At 34.9% G+C, this 26,277-nt stretch overlaps 1 protein-coding gene across 6 annotated transcripts in view; it reads left to right on the forward strand.

The window, feature by feature from the left end:
- The window catches only part of HNRNPR (heterogeneous nuclear ribonucleoprotein R), a 35,175-nt gene extending 23,205 nt beyond the window's left edge, over positions 1-11,970 (forward strand). For 3 of the 6 annotated variants that reach the window (XM_082451418.1, XM_082451417.1, XM_082451421.1), the window contains 5 exons: positions 1,048-1,182; positions 2,620-2,835; positions 7,681-7,830; positions 10,431-10,552; positions 10,689-11,970. In XM_082451418.1, the coding sequence (XP_082307544.1) occupies positions 1,048-1,182; positions 2,620-2,835; positions 7,681-7,830; positions 10,431-10,552; positions 10,689-11,301 (1,236 nt within the window). In that variant the 3' untranslated portion in view covers positions 11,302-11,970. Of the gene's footprint in view, positions 1-1,047; positions 1,184-2,619; positions 2,836-7,680; positions 7,831-10,430; positions 10,553-10,688 lie in introns of all 6 variants that reach the window. The other 3 variants (XM_082451419.1, XM_082451420.1, XM_082451422.1) reach the window with 1 other exon arrangement.
- The last annotated feature ends 14,307 nt before the right edge of the window (positions 11,971-26,277 follow it).

The following is a 26,277-nucleotide window of genomic DNA, read 5'->3' on the forward strand; positions in this document are numbered from 1 at the left end:
TCTTTAATCTTTCTCTCTTTTTCTACTGTTTTATAACCAATCTAGTAATTTCCTTTCTGTAGGGCCTTTTACCCTTTGTCTTTATTTCAGAGTAGTAGTAGTAGTATTAGCAGTTATGCCAATTAACTATATCTTTGCTCCTGTTCTGTTAAGATACAACCCTCTCAGTAACCCAAAATAGCAATATCATTGTTCCTTGGCATACTCTTTTGCCAGACAGCTAAAGGCCTCACTTAGTCTAGTTCTAGTTCTTCTAGAATGGTAACCTCTTTCACCAAGGCTTTTGGTTTTATTAGTTGCCTCAAAATTAGTTCTACTTCTAGCTTGACCCAGATTTTAGTTTTTATTATGGACTTTTCCTTCCAGTTTGTTTATTCAGTACCGAGAAGTTTTCAAAGCTTTATTTCCTTGTTTCTGACAACATATGGATGATTTTTTTGAAAAAATTACATATCTTTTAGTAAACTAATAGGTAAGTAATGTTAAGCCATTAAAAAGCTAAAGTTTATCAAGGAAATCATCACCATAGCCATTTAAATGAAACATTTTTTATTCCTATCATTTCATATAATTTTATAAGTATTGTGTTTGATATGTAGTTTCAGATGTTGGAATTCTGTGTTTTATGTAAAATGTGAAATTCTTCTAAATTTCTTTACATTGATTAAACATAGCTGGTGTTCTTTATATATTGTTATTTTGCCTGTGGCTTATCTATATCTAATTTCATCTCCAAGGGCAGATGAATGATCAGTCTCAGGTATTTTTTCTGAAATTCTCTGGGAGAAAATCTTCAGATAGATAATACTGAAATATGAAATCACATCTTTTTAAAGATAAAGTGAATAGCAGTGAAGGTTAAAACTAAAACGAGAGGCTGTAACAAGTTTAAAAATACACATTTTATGTTACGGCAAGCATGAGGGAGCTCAGTGAGTTCATTAAGCAGGGAGTGTTTGACCTTAAATTGTTCAATTTTTTAGATTGAGATCAGTTGTTCTGAGTTTGGGGTGGTTGTGGGGTGTCTGGTTCTTTTCTTCCTTTCAGTGTGACAGCTATGAAATTCGCCCTGGTAAACACCTTGGAGTGTGCATTTCTGTGGCAAACAACAGGCTTTTTGTTGGATCAATTCCGAAGAATAAGACTAAAGAAAACATTCTGGAAGAATTCAGTAAAGTCACAGGTAAAACAAAAATGTATTTAGAAATTAGTTTTGGGAAATCTGTGGTACTATTTATAAGTGCAAAAAAATGAGGTGTATCTTAATCTAAGAATTCACATGTCTATTCAGTGTCTAAATTGCCTCCTTTCTTCTTTTTAGTGGTTTGGACTAAGCAGCTTCCCTCATAGCCTCAATTTCTTGGAATGTCCTCTTTACTTTGCCTTAATTGAACCCTAGCTTTTGACACAGTCTTTGCCCTGGTAGCCCTCAAGTGAAGGAAGGCTTTTCCCCCTTGACATTCAGTGTGCTTTAGGGCGAAGGGGGTGAGAGTTCTTAATCCGCCTTCTTCCTCTTACCTTGTCTAGATCAGATTTTTCCAGATTTCCAATTCTAAATCCATGGAAGTGATTGAAAAGAACATTTTATATCACAGATTTATATACATTTATATATAACTGAAACAAAATTTAACAAAATTATATTTTCGCTTACTGCATATGATTTAGTCTGACATTTCCTATTCCATTTCATTGTTTTAAATGCTAATGGAGATCCACTAATGCTAGCTGCATTTAAAAAAACACTTTTAGACCATTACTTCTCCATCCCATATAAAAACCATTATTTCTTTACATTTTTGTCATCCCGACATATACTACAGATAAACAATCCTTTCCCCCTCCTTCAAGCTGTCACCTATTGCTCTTCTGGTTTCAGTCTTGCATTAATTGAAGATTTTTTCTGGTTCACAGTCTTTCTCTTCTGCCCGAAATTGACTTATTGTTAGGACTTTTAACATCTATGTGGATGAACCATCCAATGCTGTAACCTCCTAGTTTTATGACTGCCTCATCTCTGGTCCTTCACTTCAGCTCTCCCACATCCAAATCACATTCTGGATCTTGCTGCTAGGAGTAAATTCTAAGCACTCTTAAGGATATGGATGGTATTTAAAAGTAGGGACCACCTAGAAAGAACGTATATGGAAAGATGAGGGTACAGGACTAAGACCAGAGGTACACCAGTTTTAAGCAATTACTTTTATTCTTGGTAAAAATAGTAACTTTTAAAAAGTTAGATTCAAGGATGATTTTTGGTCATGATTAGTTGTTGAGTGTTCTCTTGGATTTATATTATAATTTGGTTTTTAAGTTCCTTGGTAGTATTTTCATAAATTTTAAGCTCACGTTATGTCAAACACTCTAAAACGTTGTATGTCAGAATACAGTAGTTGGACTTGTTCATGGCTGTACCTTCAGGATCCCTAAAATTTAAAAGGGAACATAAAATACTGTCCCTAGCTCCATATCTAATAACGCTGATTTAATTGTCTACTAGGTAATTAGCAAATCATTTTGAGGCTTCTTCAGTTATTTTTTGCTCTTCGGCAAGTGGATTTAGGTCTGCCTAATCGCTAAATGTGTGGTGGATGCTTTTGGCTTATATATCTGGCTGTTGGTTTAACAGAGGGTTTGGTGGACGTTATTCTCTATCATCAACCCGATGACAAAAAGAAGAATCGGGGGTTCTGCTTCCTTGAGTATGAGGATCACAAGTCAGCAGCACAAGCCAGACGCCGGCTGATGAGTGGAAAAGTAAAAGTATGGGGAAATGTCGTTACAGTTGAATGGGCTGACCCTGTGGAAGAACCAGATCCAGAAGTCATGGCTAAGGTAAATGCAATTGCTTGGGTTGGGGCTGCGGTTGTCATTTAAATTTTGTACTCAGAATAATGCTCGAATATTTCAAATTTTACAGTAAATACAAATTGTAGCCCTTGATCTTAACCATTTAGACACCAAATTTAACAGTCTGTCTTGGTATCCAGCAATTTCCATTAACCATTCCTTTTTCTGCAGATTAAATGTGTAAAAGGAACTGAAATAAAATCCCTTCAATTAAGTGTTTGTTTAGTGCTAGGCACTATGAGAGATACAAGGTAAAAAAGTTAAGAAGAAAAGAAAAAAGACAAGGTCTTACTGAATAAAGAGAGAAGTAATGTTCTGGTGATTATGAGTTATAATCTGCATTGACCATACTATGACTTTTATTACATGGCCATGAACTATATTTCATTGAGATTTATAGTTTACTTTCCTTTTTCTTTTTTTAAAGCTTTTCTTTTTTAATGATCAAGCTCCCTTAGAGTATTGTCTCCATGAAGACAGGCAAAGGGCTATCACGTTTGCTGTTATACAGTAGTGGCAAAATATGCATGGCAAGTCCTGTAGCGGGCCCTCACTTTCCTCCTAAGTCCTGTACTTGCATTGCCAGGATCTTTGCCTGGTAAAGGATGGTTCCAAGGGATCTGGTTCTTAGGCTTTCCTCTGGGAGACTCCTGGGGTTGAAGGGACACGTCTGAAGTTGCATCTCTGCTGCTTTTAGTGAGTTTTCGAGTATTTTGGTGTATGTCTCTTTCCTTTATGGAGGCAGCAACTCTGTGGGTGGTGATAAATGAGTGGTTGGATTATTCTGGACTGAGAAGTCTTTTCCTCAAGCTTTTTATTCCAGATTCTGAGGAGACAGTCCTCACTCTTGATTAGTTTGGAGGAGAGCCCTGGTTTATACTAGCATGGTAAAAGTTTTTGTAAGCAAAAGCATTTTTGGATTAAGCAAAGAAGATTCATTGAGAATGAACTGGAGAGACTCAGATGTGTCGCTCACTCTTTTTCTCATATTCTTTGAGTAGATAGGTGTCAAGGAAAGAGACTGGGAATCTAAAGAGCCCTGATTTTTTATTTTTATTTATTACTAGCTTGATTTTAATTCCACTTGTTTCTTCTCCTAATACAATTGTGACTTTGAGCAAACTTACTGAATTTGGATGTTATCTATTTTATTGGAGTTGGATAAATCTCTGTACAAGATCTCTTACAACTTTGAATCTACCTTGTAGAAACTGACTGTAGCCTGTATTGCATTTCCTGTAAAAACATTTTAAAAATAGCTTATAGATTGAGAGGGGAATGACATCCCCAGAATATCTAAAGTATAGCCAGTAATTTGCTTATTCGACCACTTTTCACATACCTCTGGTAACCTTTCAGATTGAAATTCATCCTAAATCTTTTTATGAGATTAGAAAAACCTCATGATTTTATTCTAGTAACTATTCTTCCTGGATCAAAAACAAGTTTCAGAATGAAAAGGAAGCCTCTATAAACTTGAACAATGCCGATTTGAATAAACTTGATTGAATAATGCTCCTTTATTGTTTTCTATTCCGGGGTTGGGCAAGGGGGAGTATACCCAATAGTATAAAGCTTCTGCTGTTGATTCACTGTATCAGTGTTATCATTCATTGAAGATTTTTTTGCCAAGTTGGGTCATTTCTATAATCAACCAGAACCAAAGAGCCTAAATGTATCTTTCTTTCTTTTTTTTTTAATTTTAATTTTTATATTGGATTATAGTTTGATTTACAGTGTTATGTTAGTTTCAGGTGTACATAAATATATCTTTCTTAAAGGGACCTTTTTCCTATTGAATGTTTTAAACACAGTTTCAACTAGTAATTTTTATATAGGATGCTTTGGTTTCATCTCAGAAAAGAATAAAAGATCCATGTTGAGTTTTAAAAAAAAGGTAAATAAACCAATTGGAGGCCTGTCTAATGTAGAATTAGACTTCAGTGTGACAACATTGAGAAAGATAAAGGGTGTAATGATAGAGGTGGAAAACTTTCCTCCCTTGAATTAATGTCTTCTCCCCAAATCCTTTTTACTCAGATAGCCCTTTATCTGAGGCGACAATTTGTTCGGTAGGTGTGTTAATTTTTTTTTTTGAATGAGTAATGTATTTCCTTAGTTCACAAATCAAAATTATACATAGAAATTCATCCTAAATCCTAAGTAGGAAGTCCTACTTCCACCTTTAGCCTCATCTACCATGTCCTCCTTGTCCCTTGTAGACATCCAGTGTTAATGGTCTCTGGTTTGTCCTTTTAGTGCTTCCTTGGACAAACACAGGCAAATATTAGTATATATTCTTTCCTTCCCTACTTCTTGCACAAATGGTTACTGGTAGCTGTATTAATGATCTATGTTTGCTTTATTCACTGTCATATTTCATCTCTAAGGAAGTATACCGTTATTTTATGTACCACTAAGAAATTATAAAATGCTGCCAATTAAACTATGACAAGTGCTTATCTGTCACATTGACTGTAAATTGGATCCCTATTTGGAGGTATAAAAATGGGGGAAAAAATCTTAGCAACAGTGTATCCTCGCATTTTTTTCAAAGTAGCTCTTAGAGCTCTTCTTAATTTTTTGACTACGTAATTTTCCGTTTTGTAGATGTACCATAGTATATTCAACCAGCTGGGCATTGGATGTTTCTAATCTTTTGTTATTATAGTACTCCAGTGAGTAAGCTTATATCGTTTCAGTTAATTCAAGCGCAAATATATCTGTAGGATAGATTCTTGAGGATAGAATTGTGGGCCAAAGGGTAAATGCATCTGTAATTATTAAGATATTGACCATATTCTCTGTAGGAGGTGTACTTGTATTCTGCTCCCCACCAGCAGAATACAACAGGCTGATGTTCCTCATCCTTGTCAAAAGAGGATAGGATCAAACTTCTGGGTTTTGCCAAATCTCATAACAAATGGTACCTCAAAGCTGTTATGATTTGCTTCTCTTTACTAAGCATGCGTGAGTTTACGTTTTTTATACATTTAAGGACCATTTGTGTTTCTTTGTATGAACCATGTATTCATGAATTTTGCCTGTCTTTCCATTCATTTTGTTTTTCTGTTGATCTTTTTCTTATTTTCTGGAGCTCTGATATGAAAGAGATTAACTCTTTGTGATATAAGTTGTTTTCTGACTTTGCTTATGGTATTTTTCTACTGTGTAGAAGTCATTTCTTTTCAGTAGTTGAATTTTTCAGTCCTTCGTAGTTTATAGATTTTAAGTCACAAAGCCTTCTCCAAGTGCAGTGTTACATAAAGAAATTGCCTTTATTTTCTTCTAATGCTTTCAACATCTCCCCCTTTTAAATTTTTTATCTATTTGGACTTTATCCCGGTGTATAATGTGAGGTATGGATCCAATTTTCATCTTTATTCAGATTAACACTACACTGATTAAATGATTTAAGCATTGAATTGATAGAGTTTGTTATGTCTAGTAGGGCTAGTCTCTAAATTTTGTTCTTATTTTTTTCCTGGCTCTTCCTGCTTGTTTATTTTTTCATATGAACTTTAGAATCAGCACATCCAGTTCTGGGGGGTAAAAACAAAAACTTGTTGTTTTAGGGGGACTTAGGGACCATATTAAATTTGTAAATTAAATTAACTTAGTAATAAATATATCTTGGTTCCTTGAAGGTCCTGTTCACAGTATTAGTTACTTTTAACGACATGGCAGGAGAAGGAACTGATAATTTATATAAATTGGTAACTAATAGAATCATTTTCTTGGTACTTTTCATACTTTCTATCATAGCACTTTTTTTTTTTATTGAAGTATAGTTGATTTACAATGTTTTCCCAGTCTCTGCTGTACAGCAGAGTGACTCGGTTATACACATATATACAATTTTTTAAATATTCTTTTGTATTATGGTTTATCACAGGATATTGAATATAGTTCCCTGTGCTATACAGTAGGACCTTGTTTATCCATTCTGCATGTGATAGTTTGCACCTACCAACCCCAAACTCCCAGTCCATCCCTTCCCCCCGCCCCCCGACCCCAGCCCTTGGCAACCACAAGTCTGTTCTTCACGTCTATATCACAGCACTTTTTTTTTTTTAACACTTCCATAAATTGCCATTTATTTTCTTTATAATCTTAACATTTTAGTAGATTTACAATACCGTATTTTTGAACAGTTTTGTATACTTTTTTTTTTAAGCATTAATCTATATACCATTTACCTTACTAAAAATAGTGTACAGAAATACAGTAGCACAGTGTCATTAGCCTCCAAGTTACAATATACTTCTTTTTTTTTCACACACACACACACTGTATTTTATTTTTACAAGCGATAAACTGACATGAAGCATTGTAAATGGATGACCACAACAAAAGCAACAATGATTGTAATTACCAAACACGAAACACACTCATACTATGTCATAATATTGACATTCAGTCCCCAGTAATCCTCCACTGTAACAGCTCCTTTACTTTGCAGTGAAAATTGATTTGTATACTTTTTGCCTCTCAGTCCTTGTGGGATTTTTTTTCTTTTTTTTTCTTTAAACAGAAAGTCACAAAAATTATAATCATCCTCATCAGTTCGCTCAGTCCCATGTAATTAATTTATTTTTCATCTTGATCTTTTGTTAGCACTTTTATGAATTCATCAGTTTTCCATTAGAGTTCTGAAAATGCTTATTTATTCAGTTCAGCAGTATAGTCAGTTACCAGATCACAGCACTTTTAACACTTAATGTTTTAGAGAAGAAAAGCCTATGCCATGAAGATAAGAAGAAATACTTTAATATAGGACTTCAGCTAAAATTAAGTAGCCAATGCCAATTTGTATATTTGTTATATTAGGTGAAAGTTTTATTTGTGAGAAACTTGGCTACTACAGTGACAGAAGAAATATTGGAAAAGTCGTTTTCTGAATTTGGAAAACTTGAAAGAGTGAAGAAGTTGAAAGATTATGCATTTGTTCATTTCGAAGACAGAGGAGCAGCTGTTAAGGTAGAAAATTTAAATTTTGTTTTTTGATACTTGAATTTTGTTGAAACTTGCTAAACACATAAAGTGACTTTAAAAACAAATAAAATTGTTTTCAGCTTTTACCGAACTCTGGAACTTTCTTTTAATAATCTCTGTGAAGTGGTAGTAGTATAACAGGTAAGACTCCATATTTCAAAGCCTGATTATTACTAACTGGGTTTGTGATCTCAGGCAAGTTATTTTTAATCTCTGTATTATTTTTGTAAGCCTAAGGTTTGATAGCATGATACCTTGGAAATGTTACAAGGAATAGTAATTAGCTGGTGTAAATACTAAAATGGTAATGAGTGTACTGTAACTACTTTGTTTACCTTGGTTTGTGGACCTATGAATGGAACTGAGCAGTGTACATGGCTTCATACCTAGTACAACACATTTAATTCAGTAGCTGTGCTCTGAGGGAATGGTTAGTTCTTCATAGTTTTGCCTTTCTTTAGTCATTTTAGAATTCTCATAGTATTGACTGTGTTTTGCCAGTTTCAGTAGTTTTTAGAAATATTTCTTGCATGGAATAGTTAATTTATTTGTTGATGATAGTATTGAAAGGTGTGAAAAAAGTCTTTTCATACAGTATCTAGAACATATAACCCGAATACTCTGCTGCTTTCTGATGATAATGGATCAGCACCATCCTTAGTGGGTGAAATTTCAGGTTTCTTCTTCCTCTTGTTCCTCTCTCCTTTCTGGGGGAAGGCGGGGGAGGGGTGGAGGGGAGGGGGATGACAAAAGAAAAGACAAGACAAAATAAAAGCTTTTTTATGTAATTGGGGAGATAGGTCTGAAATCCTTGGTGACTCAGACCTGGTTCTTTTTCTACATGTTCTGTCGGTTAAAGTGATGCCACCTCTAATTTGAGCAGTTTTTGTTTCCTGCTCAGGGTACTGCTTTAAAATGTGCCTTACAGAATCTTTGACTAGTTAGAATTTATTGGTTTGCTTTTTCATGGAAGCTAATTAGTGAGACAATATTGCTTATAAAATTCACAGCTTAATACAGAATTTAATGTGTGGCTTCTGAATTGCCAGTGGTACGAAGGACAGATAACTAATACATTTATACCTTCTAAATACTCCTTTTGAATCAGTTGGTATTAAATAACTAATTAATTTAAAATAATTTTCAAGGGTGGTTTGCCAAAGAAGTCTCTGAAATGATAAGATTTCTAGCTCAGTAACTGGAAATCAGAGGATGGCCAGAGGGGAGAGTAGACAGATGCCCCATTCTCTCGTTTATACCAGGAAGCTTTTCTAGACTCATTTAGTTGCTTCAGTTGAAGCAGCCAAGAGCTAAGGTGGTAAAGGGGAAAAACTAGTTAGAGGAAGATACTGATTTAATCTTTGTCTAGATACTTGTAAAGCACTAAATGTTCTGTATGGATAGAGCATTTTATTATGTATATCCAGAGAGGAAAAGGTTGTATAGGGAACAGAAAAGCTGTGGTGAGGAGGTGAGACTTTGTTACTGAGTTACCTGAACCCTGAACCCTATGGCAGAGGCTATTAGGTGGAACTACATAAATAAAAAACTAGAGCCTAGAATACTTTTGATTACTGCTTTCCAGGTGAGTACTTGAATCTTCATTAGTTCAGGCCTTTGCTAGGCTTTGTGCTTTTAACTATTCAGGCAAAGTATGTTCCAGGTTAAGCATTGTGGGGCTTTTTTTGGTCAGTATCTTATTGAATTTCACTGATAACCTCATTTATGTTTCAAATCCTTAAAATTTTTATAGAACAACAGTTTAAGACCTACATGTTGAATGCCACATGTTTGTTTAAAAATTTGAATCCTGAAAAGTTTGTTACTACTGGCACTTTTTCCAGATGTGAATTTGCTGCTTTGGTTTGGCTAAGCTTGGAAGTTATTTGGAGTTAAGTTTTTGGATTTAAGTAGCAGCAACAGGCAGCTCTCTGGCAATCTTTTATCTTTTTTTATTTTTATTTATTTTAATTTTAAATTATTTATTTATTCATTTATTTAATTTTTGGCTGCATTGGGTCTTCGCTGCTGCACGCGGGTTTTCTCTGGTTGCTGAGAGTGGGGGCTACTCTTCGTTGTGGTGTGCGGGCTTCTCATTGCGGTGGCTTCTCTTGTTGCAGAGCACAGGCTCTAGGCGCCTGGGCTTCAGTAGTTGTGGCACACAGGCTTCAGTAGTTGTGGCTCGCGGGCTCTAGAGCGCAGGCTCAGTAGTTGTGGCGCACGGGCTTAGTTGCTCCGCGGCATGTGGGATCTTCCCCGACCAGGGCTCGAACCTGTGTCCCCTGCATTGGCAGGCGGATTCTTAACCACTGCGCCACCAGGGAAGCCCCAATCTTTTATCTTTTTAAATATAATGGTGGGACATCAGTTTTGTTCTCAACATAATTTACACATAAGAATGTAAGATTGAGGGGAACAAGTACTTTCTTTGTGTATTTTTTTTTAACTTGGTGGGTATATTCATCTTGCAAATTAAAATAGTTATGAAGTAAATTGCTTATCAAGTGTATTAATGGCACAGATATGTTTGTTATGTTTAAAGTACTGTTATGTGTAAAGTAAATTTATTTCCTAATTTTGTATAGGCCATGGATGAAATGAATGGCAAAGAAATAGAAGGGGAAGAAATTGAAATAGTCTTAGCCAAGCCACCAGACAAGAAAAGGAAAGAGCGCCAAGCTGCTAGACAGGCCTCCAGAAGCACTGCGTGAGTCTACATTTTAGTAAATACATCTTTGAACAGAGAATAACTTGATAACAGAGATCAGGTAATTTAAAAAGTCAGGAAGAGTCTTGAAGCAAACTAACTTGTTTTTTCTTTTCTCCCTTCCCTCCATTGCTAGGTATGAAGATTATTACTATCACCCTCCTCCTCGTATGCCACCTCCAATTAGAGGTCGGGGTCGTGGTGGGGGGAGAGGTGGATATGGCTACCCTCCAGATTACTATGGCTACGAAGATTACTATGATGATTACTATGGTTATGATTATCACGACTATCGTGGAGGCTATGAAGATCCCTACTACGGCTATGATGATGGCTATGCAGTAAGAGGAAGAGGAGGAGGAAGGGGAGGGCGAGGTGCTCCACCACCACCAAGGGGGCGGGGAGCACCACCTCCAAGAGGTAGAGCTGGCTATTCACAAAGGGGGGCACCTTTGGGACCACCAAGAGGCTCTAGGGGTGGCAGAGGGGGTCCTGCACAACAGCAGAGAGGCCGTGGTTCCCGTGGATCTCGGGGCAACCGTGGGGGCAATGTAGGAGGCAAGAGAAAGGCAGATGGGTACAACCAACCTGATTCCAAGCGCCGTCAGACCAACAACCAACAGAACTGGGGTTCCCAGCCCATCGCTCAACAGCCGCTTCAGCAAGGTGGTGACTATTCTGGTAACTATGGTTACAATAATGACAACCAGGAATTTTATCAGGATACTTATGGGCAACAGTGGAAATAGACAAGTGAGGGCTTGAAAATGATACTGGCAAGATACGATTGGCTCTAGATCTACATCCTTCAAAAAAAAAATTGGCTTATCTGTTTCATCTTTAAGTAGCAATTTGCTGCCATTTGTATTGGGCTGAAGAAATCACTATTGTGTATATACTCAAGTCTTTTTATTTTTTCCTCTTTTCATAAATGCTCTTGGACATTATTGGGCTTGCAGAGTTCCCTTATTCTGGGAGTTACAATGCTTTTATCCTTTCAGGCTTCATTTTAGCTTCAAAACAAGCTGAGCACACTGTTAAATCATGATTTTGCAGAACCTTTGGTTTTGGACAGCTTCATTTTTTGGATTTGGGATAGATTACCTAGCAGTATGGAGTATGCTGTAAATAAAAATACAAGCTAGTGCTTTGTCTTAGTAGTTTTAAGAAATTAAAGCAAACAAATTTAAGTTTTCTTGTATTGAAAATAACCTATGATTGTATGTTTTGCATTCCTAGAAGTAGGTCAACTGTGTTTTTAAATTGTTATAACTTCACACCTTTTTGAAATCTGCCCTACAAAATTTGTTTGGCTTAAACGTCAAAGCCGTGACAATTTGTTCTTTGATGTGATTGTATTTCCAATTTCTTGTTCATGTAAGATTTCAATAAAACTCAAAAATCTATTCAAAACATTACCTATTTCAAATTCAATTGTGTCCTAAAACATTATTTTATTCGTAATCCTTGCAAGGAATATTGTTTTCGAACTATAACTGCCTATGTGAGTGATCAAATTCATGCAAAATTTCTTGTCTATTCCAGTATGTATCGTGGATATCAGACTGAGAATTAGACTAAATTCTAGTATTTATTCCAAATAGCACTGCACTGATTGATGTTCTCTCATAGTCTTTTCTAATTTGGCAATTTTATCCTTTATTTTTATTAAAAACAGGTTCAAAGGCTTTTGAACATTCTTGCAGGCATTGGATAATTTGCGTTAAATAAAATGGGGTTGGGGAAGCAGACTGCAATTTATTTTGACCCACATTCTTTCTATAAAGGATAATTTGTTGTCTGAAGACCTTATTTGCTGGAGTGAATGTACATAACAGGAAAAAAATGTTAGTACTGTGGCGTCAATTGCTCTGCGGACTAAACTTCATGTAAACTTTTAGTATACATGATTGTGACTACCACTTCAGTTACTGGTTTAGGAATATAATTTCCTATTGCTATGTAAATTTACTCTGAGAAACACTCATGCCTTATTAAGAGAGGCTTAAAAATATCCAGTAGTCCTACTTCTGCTTTCTGTTAATAACCTCTTATTTTAATTTTTTTTTACTACTCGAATGGCTAAAGTTTTGTTGGCCAAGTCATAGCATCTATTTCCATTTCCTTTAGAAATTCTGATTTATTGTAACTACTTTTTTTTGCTTGAGAATAAAAGGAACAAAAGAATCTGACCCTAACAGTGCAGAAAACTCTATCACTTTCAAATTACCAATAAAATTTTCCCTTCTATTCTATTCTTAGGTGGATCTAAAATGTTTTTAAATTATAAAAATAAGCCATTGGAGAATAATTAAAATGGGCACATCTTTATTTTGTGTTTTGTTCTTGTTTGGTGTCTTTTATGACAGGAGTATTAGATTTCAAAATTATAAGCCACTTAATTCCTTGTGAGCTCAGGTAGATCGTATTTTGGGTTTCAAGGCTTCTCTTTTGACTTTGAGGAGGAAAATGAATATTTGCTGATGAAGGTCAATATATCTGATTTCTCTTTAAAAGTACACTTATTACATAGTACAGTAAGTTAACAGACCTTGTTAATATTCCTTTTATGTTTTAGAAGCTGATAAAGGAATTATATATAATTGCTGTGTATAGTAGTGTCAAGTTAACATGGGTATCTATTCGATGAAGCTTAGATCTGGTTGTTTTTCTTATGCCCATGTATGCAAGTAAAGACACCAAACATTCTTTAAATTCTGCCTTTAAACTTTGAAAATACAATTTGAAGCTATAACTATAAATCTAAATTAGACTTAAGTAAAACCTTAATTTTTCTTGGAAAGAAGAGAGGATCTAGAAATAAAATTTGAATTGTTTGTATTTATTACAACTTAGATGTTACCAGCTACAAAGTTCTTAGGAACAAAATTAGGAATGGGAATAGAAGTGATTCTGAAAAAGTAATATATGTGCTTACCCCGCCCATCCTAAAATATAAACCCTAGCAAGAACATAAGAATCAAACCTAGGTTCCCTGTCAAAATCCTTTTCTTTAATTACAAATTATATTTCGCTCTCACCAATTAAAAATATATCTATAGAGGTGTCCCTCTAATGTTGCCTTATAGGTTTTTTAACGGACAGACAAAACTTTATAAGCATTAAATCTCACTCTAGAGCTTTTCCCTTGTTGATGTCTTCTTGTGAGCTATTACGAGAAAATAGCTGCAGAGCTGAAATTTTCACAGAAGTAAATTTAACAATCTAAATAATATACAAACCTGAAAAATGTCAGTTGAGGAGATTTTTATTCTAGATTTGCATGAGGTTTTTTCTTAAATAGGCACAAATTATGAGTTCTAGGAAATCTGATTTCCGACTCTCCTGCCATCTTTTTTGTTCCCCAACCTAATTCATTTGGTTTTATTTCTGAGCCTGCTACAGTAACGTGTGTGTTGGGAAAGATTTTTACTTTATGTTGAGGATGACCTCTTCTTTGTAGGTACCCTCCTGAGATTGACATATATATGCCCCCTCCCCATAATGAAATACTAATTTTTATTTGATCACTCATTTATAGCAGTTGCTTAAATGTATGTATTTATATGATGGTGTTTTAATTTTTTAAAAGCAAAAAAGTTCTAATAAGTAGCCAGATTTTTAATAATTCCAAGTTTATTTGATCAATTGATGTGGAAATTGAGTTACTATGGTTCTGTAGGTAGTTTTTTTAAGCAAAAGAGTTCAGCATAATTGTTTTTCAGTTATTCTAGTTACTGGGGTTATTCTGCATAAGAAAGCCCAATGCTTTCTGTTAGTAGATAATTTTTCTCTCATTTGACTTTGAAATGTGATTTAGGAGTTGAACCCTCTTTTTAAAAAGGTCAGCATGCATCAAAATAAATTATATATATTAAATTCCAGAAGAGAAGGGACGTAAAATTCCATTCCTAGCATAAAGCCATATAATATTCTTAAAACTCATTGCATCATTTGCCTCCTGCCCATTTGGATAATCATACCTACGTTTTATTAATTGTGTATTATTTGTAAAATCAAACCCTTCCAGTAAATACTTGCTATAAGGCTATCACTTGTCAAAAAGACTTCTGAAGATGTTAAAATTTACCATTTTGACTTTTCCAAAGAGAATTTTATTATATTGAACTATCCAGTATTCTTAAAACCAACCGAAGTATATAGAAGAATTGTTAATGTTGTCCTTTATTATCTGAAGCCACTTAAGTGAGCAGCTAAGAAAAAGCCTTATAGAAAGAGTGCACTGGATTTATAAGTGTGTTTATGTTTCTCTGAGAATGGGAGCTTCTGTTAACTTAGTTGTTCTAAGACAGTGGACTGGGTGACTGACTAGAGAATCCAGAATGACAAATCCATTGACCAGGCATGTTTACTTTTGCATTAGAAGTTTGTTGATTAGTTTTTATTTTTGAAATGCAAACACTAAACTTTAAAAATATTGCATATTTAATGTATTGGTCAGTAATTTAAATATTTAATTGGAAGTGATCATTATTAATCTTTCTAGGAAAGTTTTTTTTCCTTTTAAATATATATACATATATACTTTTTATTTAGAGGTTACCAGAAGCTCTGGGTTTTTTGTTTTGTTTCTGTTTTTTAATCATTTTCAGATGTTATCCAGAAATCTGCAAGTGTACTTTTCCTGTTTTAACTCCTTCCTTTTATCACCTGACTATCAGGGAAGCGAGGTTGAGGCTGCCCTGACCTGACATGTCATGATGTCGACTTGCTAGGTGGGGTTCGCTGGGGACGATAACCAGTGGAATTATTGGTAAGAACTTTTTTTTTTCCTATTTTTTTTTTTTGTCAGTAGTGGGTCATTAAGTTTGGGAGAATGCCCATATTCTGTAAGTGGGCATTTATGTCAGCCTTGTAGAAAAATAAGGCTTTAATATTAGGTAATTTGGTTCTTAATAGGAACATATAATAAGTACTTCATACTCTTTATTCTCAAATTCGTAGATTAGCAGGAAAGGCCTGCAAGTATGAAGTAATGAAATATTCAGGGTATATTTTAAGTGGTCAAGATAGACTCTAAATAAATCTCTTGGAGAAACAGTAAATTTGCTTTGTTTTATGTGATTTCAATCCCTCTAATATTTTCCTTATATTTACATTTTTATGGGGTAGATGAGCATATAATGCATCTTTAAAAATATTTATTGCACATGAATGTTAGTAAAAAATAGGAAGGTGTTAAGAGAATGGAAGGTTTAAACACCAGGATAAATTATTTTTTAAAGTCCTCCAAAAGAGATACTAATATTATAAAATGAAACTTAAAAGTTTTAGCAACTTGACAAACAAGAGTGGGCTCAATTTAAAGGTACATTTGATATTATGACTTTAGGTCAAGAGGAAATTACATAACTGAAATATTAGGGCCTTGAATATAGCAGTAACACAAATCTATCAACTTGTGTTTCGTCTGAAACCCAGGACAGCTGATGGGATTAGTAGATATTGATAGAATTAGAGTAGATTTTTAGGTCATTACTGAAGAGCAAAATCTCGTACTCAGGGGATTCTATGATGGTAAAGTATAAATTGAGGAAATTAAATGTAATAATTAGGCATTTCTGACTATTTACCACATAAAAAGTAATTGTATAACATAAGCACTGGTTAAAAGTAATTATGAAGTCTCATGCCTAGAACCTCCTCAGTATTCTTATGCCTTCTTTGTTGGTTGGGCATATCAGTCTAGGGAGAATCTCCTAGGTATTAATGGGCTAGTCAGTGTCATGAATGTAAACCTTTATCTGTAAGCTTGCTATAGAGTAGCTGTATATTACTACAATGAAATTATACTTTAAGAACTGCAGTGATTGTATCATTGTGTTAAAGTACTTGTTTCTCTTCTGACACATTTTATGCATATATCAGTGATAGAAAAGATTTGGGTGTTGAACTTTTAGATTGCACTTAATACCGTGTTATCCTAGGGAAGTTTTATAATTAGCAATAGGAACACTCAAGTAGTGCTGAGGGGTTCGTATAACTTAAGGAAAATGCAGTGTAAACTTGCTGGCTTTTATACACTAACAATAAAATACATTTCATGGGACCAAAAAAGAAGGAAGCATTATGGGGGAAAACTTAAATTCCTCAAATATAAAAAAGGGCTTTCATTTTCTGTAGTAACTTTGTCAGGATCCCATGAACATTGCGTATCTTGATGTCTCATTTATGATGGTTGGACAAAGGGGACTTCTCTACCCTGTTCAGTAACATAGATAGAATTGTACTTTAATGAGTCTTATTATGATGTTTAGTACTGTTATAAGGCTATTTCTATAATTGAGCTGAAAGCTCCTGCAAACATTACATTGCTGATACGCATACAGTAACATGAGAATATTAAAATAGGAACATTTGCAAGACCATTTAATCAGCAGTTTAATAAAAATTAATGCTTTTGGTACAGTGTTCAGGTATCATAACTGTGTTGGAATATTTGTACAATGTTAAATATTTTTAATAAAATCTAACATGTTCAAAGTGTTGTGTTGGTGATTTTGGGTGGGGTGTGATGGGTTCAATTGTGCAAAAAAGATTCAATAATACTATAATTGAGACTTTTGTAGTCAAATGGAGTTCTTTTCCTCAAATTTAGTACTAGATATTGGGCACCTGTTCAAGTGAAGGTAGTGAAGGAGTGGGATAGTAAAAATAAAAGTACCGAATGAACTCTAGTGGGTTTATTAGAGTATCAGGAAGTAGCTTTACTGGGGTTAGAACTGGGTCTACAGGTGTCAGATGGGATTGTTGTCTTTGGCATAATAGGCTACTTATAAAGCTTCTCTGATGAAATTGTGGCATATCCACATTGGAGATGATCCTAGAAAACATAGAGTTGGGCAAAGGGAAACACTTGTACAGTGCTTTCAGTAGGCATTTTATTCTCCCAGTGTCCTTGACCCCTTGACATGACATTTCAGCAAGTGAAGGAGAAGTGAGGGAATATTTGAGAAAGGCTATGTTGGAGGATTTAGGTGCATCACTGGGAAATATCTCCAGTGTGTAAGAAATACCATATAGAGGGCTCTCTGTTTCATACTGATCCCATTGTCTGAAAGATAGCCCTAATCTAGTAGTATTTCTTGTGACTTCTTTTCCTTGAAGGTGTACTTAGTTCCTTACCAGTCAAAAAGGTGGAAGCTCTGCAACTCAGGATGGAAATTTACTGGAAGTAATGTGCTCATTCCTCTGAATACTGTACCATTAATAACAATAAGGATTTAGTAGGAAAGTGACCTAATGATTTGTAAATAAATCGAGTAAGAAGCCATTCAGAAGGAGTAGTAATACATTCTGCCTTGTGTCTTTTAAATGAAGACTGTTAAGTAAATGTGAGCTATGGGGAATAAAAAGTGTACCCTATTGTTTGAGAAAGAGTAGACAAAATTCTTTGGTCAGTATTTTCCAGAAAGAGTTTACTGTTTTTATTTTCCTTTTCCCCCAAATCAAGAGGTCACTCACTGAGACAGTAAGGAATGTTCTGACAGCAAAAATATCTAAACTTGGACACCTTTAGGAGTTGGCAGAGCTGGGGATGGGGGCGGATTGGGGCAGGGGTGGTGCAGCTCACAGGTTCATGGTGTATGTTTTCCAAAAATAAAAGGAGGTTGATTTTTCATGATCATTTTAGGCTTAGGCTCTATTGGTGTCTTTTGGCTCTACCTAAAGCCCTAAATTTATTTATTTTTAGAAATAAGATTTTATTAAGTATTTTCCCTATGGAGTATATTTTATTCACATAGGGGAATATCTTCCTATTGCTGTGAAAGAAATCACATTTCTGTTTATTTAGACTTGAAATCTGTGACTGAACTCAAAATCATGTATAGACATTTCCTCAAAAAACTAATAAGCAGGAGTAGTGTTTTATTCACCTGTTTACTTAAAATTCCCTAAGGGTGATTTTAGGCCTAGCTGTCCATTTATTAAGAGGACAGGAGGTTAAAGTAGTCATAAAATTGTACAACTTAGTCATGCCTTTTAAAATAATGCGAGGTTTGATCACTTAAAAGTTTTTTCCCACAGGGTTAAAGGTGAGGACCAATATTGTTAAGTATAGTAAGACTGGTGAAAAAGGAGCTCAGCCTCAGTTTTCAAACATGTAAAGGGGAAGATATTTCCTTAAATATGAAAATATTGCATAATTAGAGATCTCGTGTACTATATTGAGCACTTTTTAATAGAATCTGGAGACGGAGACATCTATACAGGTGGTTCTCGGGGTGTTAATTTCAAGCTTCTGCCAGGAATCCTTTAAATCTGCAAATTTCAGTTGCCTAGGTTTTTAAGTAGATTAAGCAGAGGTTAATATATTCTAAAAGGCCATTACTGTTTATCAGCTAAATCACTATTTTGAAATTTTGTGGGAAAAAAAGTGAAAAATATTATCAAGACAAATCTTGTTTTTATCTGAACCTATTGATTATAATGGTATGTGTTTATATATTTTGTTATGTTCAAGTACCTCAGTTGCTTTGGTCAGAACGACTTGGGCATACTTCTGGCAAGTTAGGTATAACTAAATATTTTGGTTAGATGGTACATGTTTAGCATTGGCTTATCATATTGAAACTTTCTTTCCATGCTTCCTGTTAAGAAGTATATAACCTTATCAGATTAATAATATTTAAGTATCATCTATGTAGAGTTGGTGTGGAAAACAATTTGATCTATTTAAATATAACCAACAATAAATATTGTTATTGAAATGTCTTTTTAAATCCTGAAGAGTAATATAAGTATGCTTGTTAGTTGTAATGTAATTTTTATTTGACTTTTCAAAGGTGGGAAAAAGATAAATGAGACCATTTGTTGCATTTATCAAAATAATTTTGCAAGAACTTCTGGTGATTATTTTAACTTTTTAGTTAAACTGTTTAGGTCACAATTCACCATTCAACAGTGTTTCTCAAACTTTAATGTGGATGGGAGTCCCTGGGGATTTTTTAAAAATGCAGATTCTGATTCAGTAATTTGAGACGGAGCAAGAATCTTCACTTCTAACGTGCTCGTAGGTGATGTCAATGTGCCTAATTACACTTTGAATAAATAACATGGTCATAGATTATATCACATTTGGGGCGTTTTTAGAGAGTAGACCTTAGTAGAAAAGATACCAACAACAGATGTTTACAGTGGTTTGTAGGATGGTCGGTCTAGGGGGATCTAGTTGAAGATTAAAAACTTTGGTAATGGGCACCACAAATGTTAATTGTGTTTAGATCCCAAGGAAAGGTTAAGAGCATAATCTGCAAGAAAATGAAATGAGTTTAGAAAATCAGGCATTAGTAGATTTAGGGAACTGATGGAAGATAAGGAAAAAGCAAAAAAGACTAGGTGGCTGAGGAAGTGTCATGGCATGTTTATTTAGGAATTACATCAGAAAACAGATACAGAAAGTCATAGAAGATAAAATAAAAATAACTTCTGACAGCTCAGGAAGGGAAGGCTAATAGGTAACAAAAAATAGCCGTGTGGTATTATTTTTCTTGAAATCTCTGACTTTAAAAAAAAAAGTTAACATTCATTAATCAGATCAAAGTAAGCCTTTGGTGGTGAAAAGTTAAAGCAGATTAAGGAAGAAAATCATTAAAGATGACTTTAAAAATAATTTATATGGATTAAGGTCAACAGATGGGAAATGTAAAGAATAGAAATGGCAGGTATCCATACCAAAAATGGTATCCATTTTTATATAAAGAGGGACTAGGATGTAGTCCCTGGGAACTGATAAAATATCTTACTTTCAACTCTAAAACTTTATTTTGAAAAATAAAAAAATATTATAGATGAAGTATGGAAAAGAAATATTTTGCTGTTTCCTTATGCCAAGCATTTTTTTTTAATGGTAGGTTAATAATACTAACTACTGTGTGGGTATTGTGTTACCAGGCACTGTGCTTGCTGAAGGAATCACTTTATATTTTGTGTATTATGTAATCAACAACCCTTTAAGGTAGGTGGTATTGTCCCTACTTTAAATATGAGGAACTCAGAGATTGAGATTTAAGTAATATTTTTTGCATAGCTAGTGGTTCCAGAAAGTGGCAAAGCCAGGATTCAAACCCTGTTCTGCCTGACTGAGTATACACTCATAACTACTAGGTTAGGAATAGGCCTAGGAGGTCAGGTTAGATGTAAATGTTTAATTTTATGTTTACTTTAAAGCTCTTTAACTCATGCCTAAAATAAAGTCACACTAATTTGAATTTAGAGTAGCTTTGATCCTTGAACAACACAGGGTTTACAGGGACCAGCCCTCCTTGTAGTGGAAAATTCACATATAACTTACAGTTGGCCCTCCTTATGCACAGTTCCTCTGTGTATGCCATTCCACATTCTCGGATTCAACCAACCACAGATCATATAGTACTATATAGTATTTACTATTGAAAAAAATTCACATGTAAGTAGACCAATACAGTTCAAACCTGTGTTGTTCAAGGGTCAACTGTAAAGTCCTAGATTAAAATGGATTGCTAAAAGGAGTGTGTGTGTGTGTGTGTGTGTGTGTGTTGTGTGATGTTGATAGTTCAGTTGCCATTTGTGTTGTTTTTCTTCCATTATTCATTTATAAAAGTTTAGGCCAAAATATCATATTGGACTTTGGTCTCCAGAAAAGCCATTTTTAACTAAGCAAACTTACAGTTGATTTGGAAAGGGAATGCCACTTTCCGATTGACTTAAACAAAATTTTTTTTTTACTTAAAATTTTAAAATTTCACTTATTTTATTCACAAAATCCAAATTAATCTTCATCCCTGAGTTTAGTCTATACTAGCGTTTAAAGTATTGGGTTTTTTTAAATTGAATTCTTTTAATTTTTAAAAAATTTTTGGCTGTGTTGGGTCTTCGTTGCTGCTCATATGGGCTTTTTTTCTCTAGTTGCGGCGAGCAGGGGCTACTCTTCGTTGCGGTGCGTGGGCTTCTCATTGTGGTGGCTTTCTTGTTGCAGAGCATGGGCTCTAGGCGCAGGCTTGAGTAGTTGTGGCTCGGGGGCTCAGTAGTTGTGGCTCGCGGGCTCTAGAGCGCAGGCTCAGTAGTTGTGGCACACAGGCGTAGTTGTTCCGGCGGCGTGTGGGATCTTCCCGGACCAGGGATCAAACCCGTGTCCCCTGCATTGGCAGGCGGATTCTTAACCACTGCTCCAGCAGGGAAGTCCTAAGTATTTTTTAAAGTGTTATTGTATTAAGCCATTCCCATCATCTATCTAACATTTGGTTTCAGTTCTTCTACATTTTTCAAGGACATGGTAGAAAAGTTTGTTAAAGGCCTTCACTTAAACCAAACCTCAGTGTGTGTGTGTGTGTGTGTGTGCACGCGCACACACACACACATACACACACACACACTCAAGATACAGAATTAGCATATAAAAGGAGCTAGTATACTCAGCCGTAAAATTGGTCATGTAGAGAACCTATTTTCCTTCCCTGATGCAGAAAGAAAGGTGGTCTGTAAAAAAAATTTTTTTAATAAAAAAAATTACGGCTTTAGATTATTCAGGGTTTTCTCTACTGTTCTATTTCATGAAAATCTGAGCTATATAAAAATGGTATATAGGTAAACAGATATCAATATTTTTGTTAAAAGCCTATTAATTCTTAAGGACTGTAATGTCTTGCTTCTAGAATTCTATGTAATTTGGTCTGTTGCTTAAAATAATTGGGTATTTCAGAATAGATTCAGGGATTCCCAGTACTCAGCAGTCCTGAATTTAAGTCACCATGATGGTAACGTGATGCTATAAGGGATTAGCTGAAGACTTTTTATTTATGATACCTAAACTTAAGTCATTTCTTTGAGTTTATAACTGATCAGTTGATCTGGCTCTAAGAAAACCAGCTCTCTCCTTAACGGAATTTTCACATGATTAGTTTTGTTTGGTGTAGACTAAATGTTTCCCAGAAGGAGATGATTAATGATTTGAAATATTACATTAATAAAGGATCTGGCCAATATTTTCTGAAAAGTCACTATCATTGCTGTTTTAAAAATAATATTTTTATATCAGCTTTAGCGTTGCTTTATATTTAAATCTGCAAAGTAGGTCAAAGCAATGATGAGTGCTTCTTAAAATTTACCCAAAGATTCTGTCTGGGGCAGAATATTTAAGTCTATAGATGTATAGTATAGTAGTCTTGAAGAAAGAAGTTTGACTAACTGTATTCCAGCAGCTGAACACTGACATTAATTCTCAGCATATAATTTGTGATCTTGCTTACCAATAAATATTTGGGAAAAATGTTTAAATAGTTCTAATAAATAGCAAAGTCAAATTGAGGCTTCATCATGACGTGGTGTTGAAAATTATTAACTTTACTCTTATTTTTATTAATGTAACATGTTTTTCACCTTAACAAGATTGCACATATACAGTTGCTTTCTCCATAGTGTGGGCTTTCAGTATGACAGTAAGAACTACCAAAAATTCCCCATACTGGATTTTGTCCTTGAGAAGTATTATAACAGTAATTAACTTTTCTTTTTCTTTTCAGAAAGTACAGTAACATCTTGATCAACCTGTTAATGCGTAGGAAGGGATATAATCAAATAGATTCATCTTGTATATTATCAACCAAATCTAGATAATCAACTAAAAGTCAGTTATTTATTGAAAAGGTTAATAAGTCTAGTCTATACCTAACATTGATAATTGATATGTTGTCCTTCATTTTACAACCATTGAGTGTTTTACGTTTCAGGAGTTAGAAATACAAAATAGTAAGTCATCATTATCCTCAAAGAATTTAGAAGAGATTCCAGGAGGCAATAATAGATTTATAAATAGTAGGGATCATCAAACCAAATCTTCCAGAAAAAACACCATTGGAAATTTGAAAGGGGTTCTGTGCTCATAATAAAATATTCAGCTTATAATTGGAGTACCTGAATAATGTGTATGATTTGGATTACTCCTAGAGAGAAGAGCTTGTAAAATGTATATATCATGAATTTTTTAAACTAAAATTGTTTAGTATCCACTGGATATGATCAAAGTAACTTGATTTTAGGAATTTTCACTGTACAGTTCAAATTTTAAAATGTAAAGGTGGAGTGACCATATGAATTTGAAAGAACAAATGTGAAGGTAGGTTTCCTTGTATTTGTATCTATTTTTCCCTTACTGAAAACTGAGCCTTTAAGTGAGAAATCCCTGGTCAGGGTTGAAATAATGGGCAGTTCTTTGAAATATTTCTTACCTCCCTGAAGATAAACAGACATACAGATGTTGCTTTGTTCAAATGGAGTAGATTCACTAAAAATAATTTTTTTCTCCATTCCCTGTAATTCATAAGGCCCCTCATGAGGTCAAGCTGTTTCAAACTCCATGATGTCTTAAGAAAACTGGTTAGTGTCTGATAATACACACTGTTATTTCTGTTTTTCACCTATGAACATTTTCTCTTTTAAGAAGTTCTAAGACCTATAATTGTTAGCCAGAACTTTTAGTCAATAAGAGAGAACTGAGGTTAACACGTTGAAGTGGTTATAATTTCAGTCAAAAACAAACTTGGCAGAAGAACTAATACTGAATGCTTCCAATGGGCTGTCATTGTCTTAAATAAGTGTAAATGTGAAAACTGAGACAGAGACATTTTGGTCCAAGGTCCTCCTGACTAGAAGTGGCCAATCCTGAATTGACCCCAGGTTGGTCTGATACCAGAGCTCGCATTTTAACCACCACTCTGTACTGCCTTCTGGGTTTTACTTGCTGTGTGCAGTCTTATCTGGTAAATGTCATTAGGCTTCTTTGAAATATTGAATAACTGGGGTATTACTAACTAGTTGGTTAGACTATTAGTTTCCCCAGCTCAGAACTATAGGTGGGGCCAAAGACTAGTTTCATAGAAATGACAGCGTAAGAATTATTTTGTGTTGTGATGGTAAGACTAATGATAGCCTCTGAATAGCTGAGAAGCTTCCCTTTTGTAAATAAATACTGCTATCAGTGTAGCCTTCATTAATTGAACCTTCTTAAACCTATTTATGGTTAACTACTCTCTTTTTAAACTTTTTTTTGTATTTGTGGCTTTTGTCACAAGTTTACTAATCATCTTGTGATTTTTCTTTTTACCAATTTAAAAACATTTCCTAGTTAGTGTTTCAGGATTTGTTTTAAATTACTTTGAATAAAATGGAGCCAGACTGTGGTATCTTATCTGCAACCACTATGATTTTACATGGAATTCAATTTTATCATCTTAATTTTCTTTCCAGATTGGAGTTCTTACTCTTTGAAGGTAAAAGCTACTTTATTTTTGTAAACACTTCTTAGCTGCCCTGTTTTGTACGTTCCCTGGCTTTCTTTCATGTCTTTGAAGTGGCTGCAGGAAGGTCATGAAGTATGGGTGCATATATAACCCGGCTTTGTGTAGTGTTGATTATCTTTTTTTTTTTTTTTTTAACATCTTTCTGATTACCTGCAATTGTTATCGTTCTGTTTGTTTGTGTGTGTTTTCGAAGTAGGGCATTATTGTTTAACTCATGGTTTGCCTAGGCTAGGGTCATAGACTAAAGATAGAGCAGAACCAGAACTTATTGCCTTATTGTTTTCCACTCACTTTGATTCCTGGAGAAAGAAGCCTATGTGTAGTATGCATAAGCAAAGTTGAATGGCATCCTGATTGCCTGTGAACTTCGGGAAAATCAGTTCTCAGATAGTAACTGATATGTATATGTATATACATATATGTATATGTGGCTGGTGAATAAACAGTTTCGCAATATCAGAGATGGGACTTGTGACCTGGAAGGTATTAATCAAAGTCAGGCTGGCTCTAGTTATACTTAGCACCAAGACCAGGTTCAGAATTCCAAATAGGTATCTGACAAACCAAGGTGCCCTGGGTTGCTTTGAGGTTCCATCCAGCTGTGTCCTGTCTAGGAGATTCATAATTACAGATCATTTTAATTGCTGCTCAGTTAAAGCCAGCATTGCTAATGACAGCAGTGATCTTCAGGCCATTTCAATTGCCCTTTTTCCCAGTCATTATCCTTGATCGTCTTGTTATTTTTGACACAATTGAGTAAACCTTCAAAGCTTTTCTGGCTTTGGCTGGCTGTGGTCCACAGTATGTGTATTTCCTTGTCCCTTGTAATGCCCTCTTCCTGTGTCTTTTGTCCCTCTGTAGGGACTTCAACCACTATTAAGGCTACTGAATTTTATATCTCTAACCCCACTCTTTCAGTGTCTAATCTCATATGTACCTCCAGATCACATGAAACCTGATAATGCTGAAAAATAGTTACCAGTCATTTAACTAACGTTTAGTGAGTACATGTGTTCCTGGCACTGGGGGTACAAGGAGCAGCATGTGGCAAAGGAAACAAAACCTTACAGACATAGCCATGAAAGAATTACGTGTTTTGGGAGCACATTTTGATCCTGTGGGTTGCAATCTTAATAGTTCTCCTGTTGGATTTTCTGCTAAGTCATACTGATTCTTCTACAACGTCTTTTCCTTACTTTCTCTAGTTAATCTACTCTCCTAGGGTGGGAGTTCTTAACCTTGCAGGAAAATGACTTGGAACCAGTGTAGGAAAAAATATCGGACCAACCATAAGAACTGACAGTTGTGGGACTTCCCTGGCTGTCCAGTGGTTAAGACTCTGTGCTTCCAATGCAGGGGGCGCGGGTTGGATCCCTGGTTGGGGAACTAAGATCCCACATGCCGCACTCCACACGATGGCGGCTGAAA

This window comes from Balaenoptera physalus, assembly GCF_965194825.1.
Source record: "Balaenoptera physalus genome assembly, chromosome: 1".
Classification (NCBI taxonomy): Eukaryota; Metazoa; Chordata; class Mammalia; order Artiodactyla; family Balaenopteridae; genus Balaenoptera; species Balaenoptera physalus.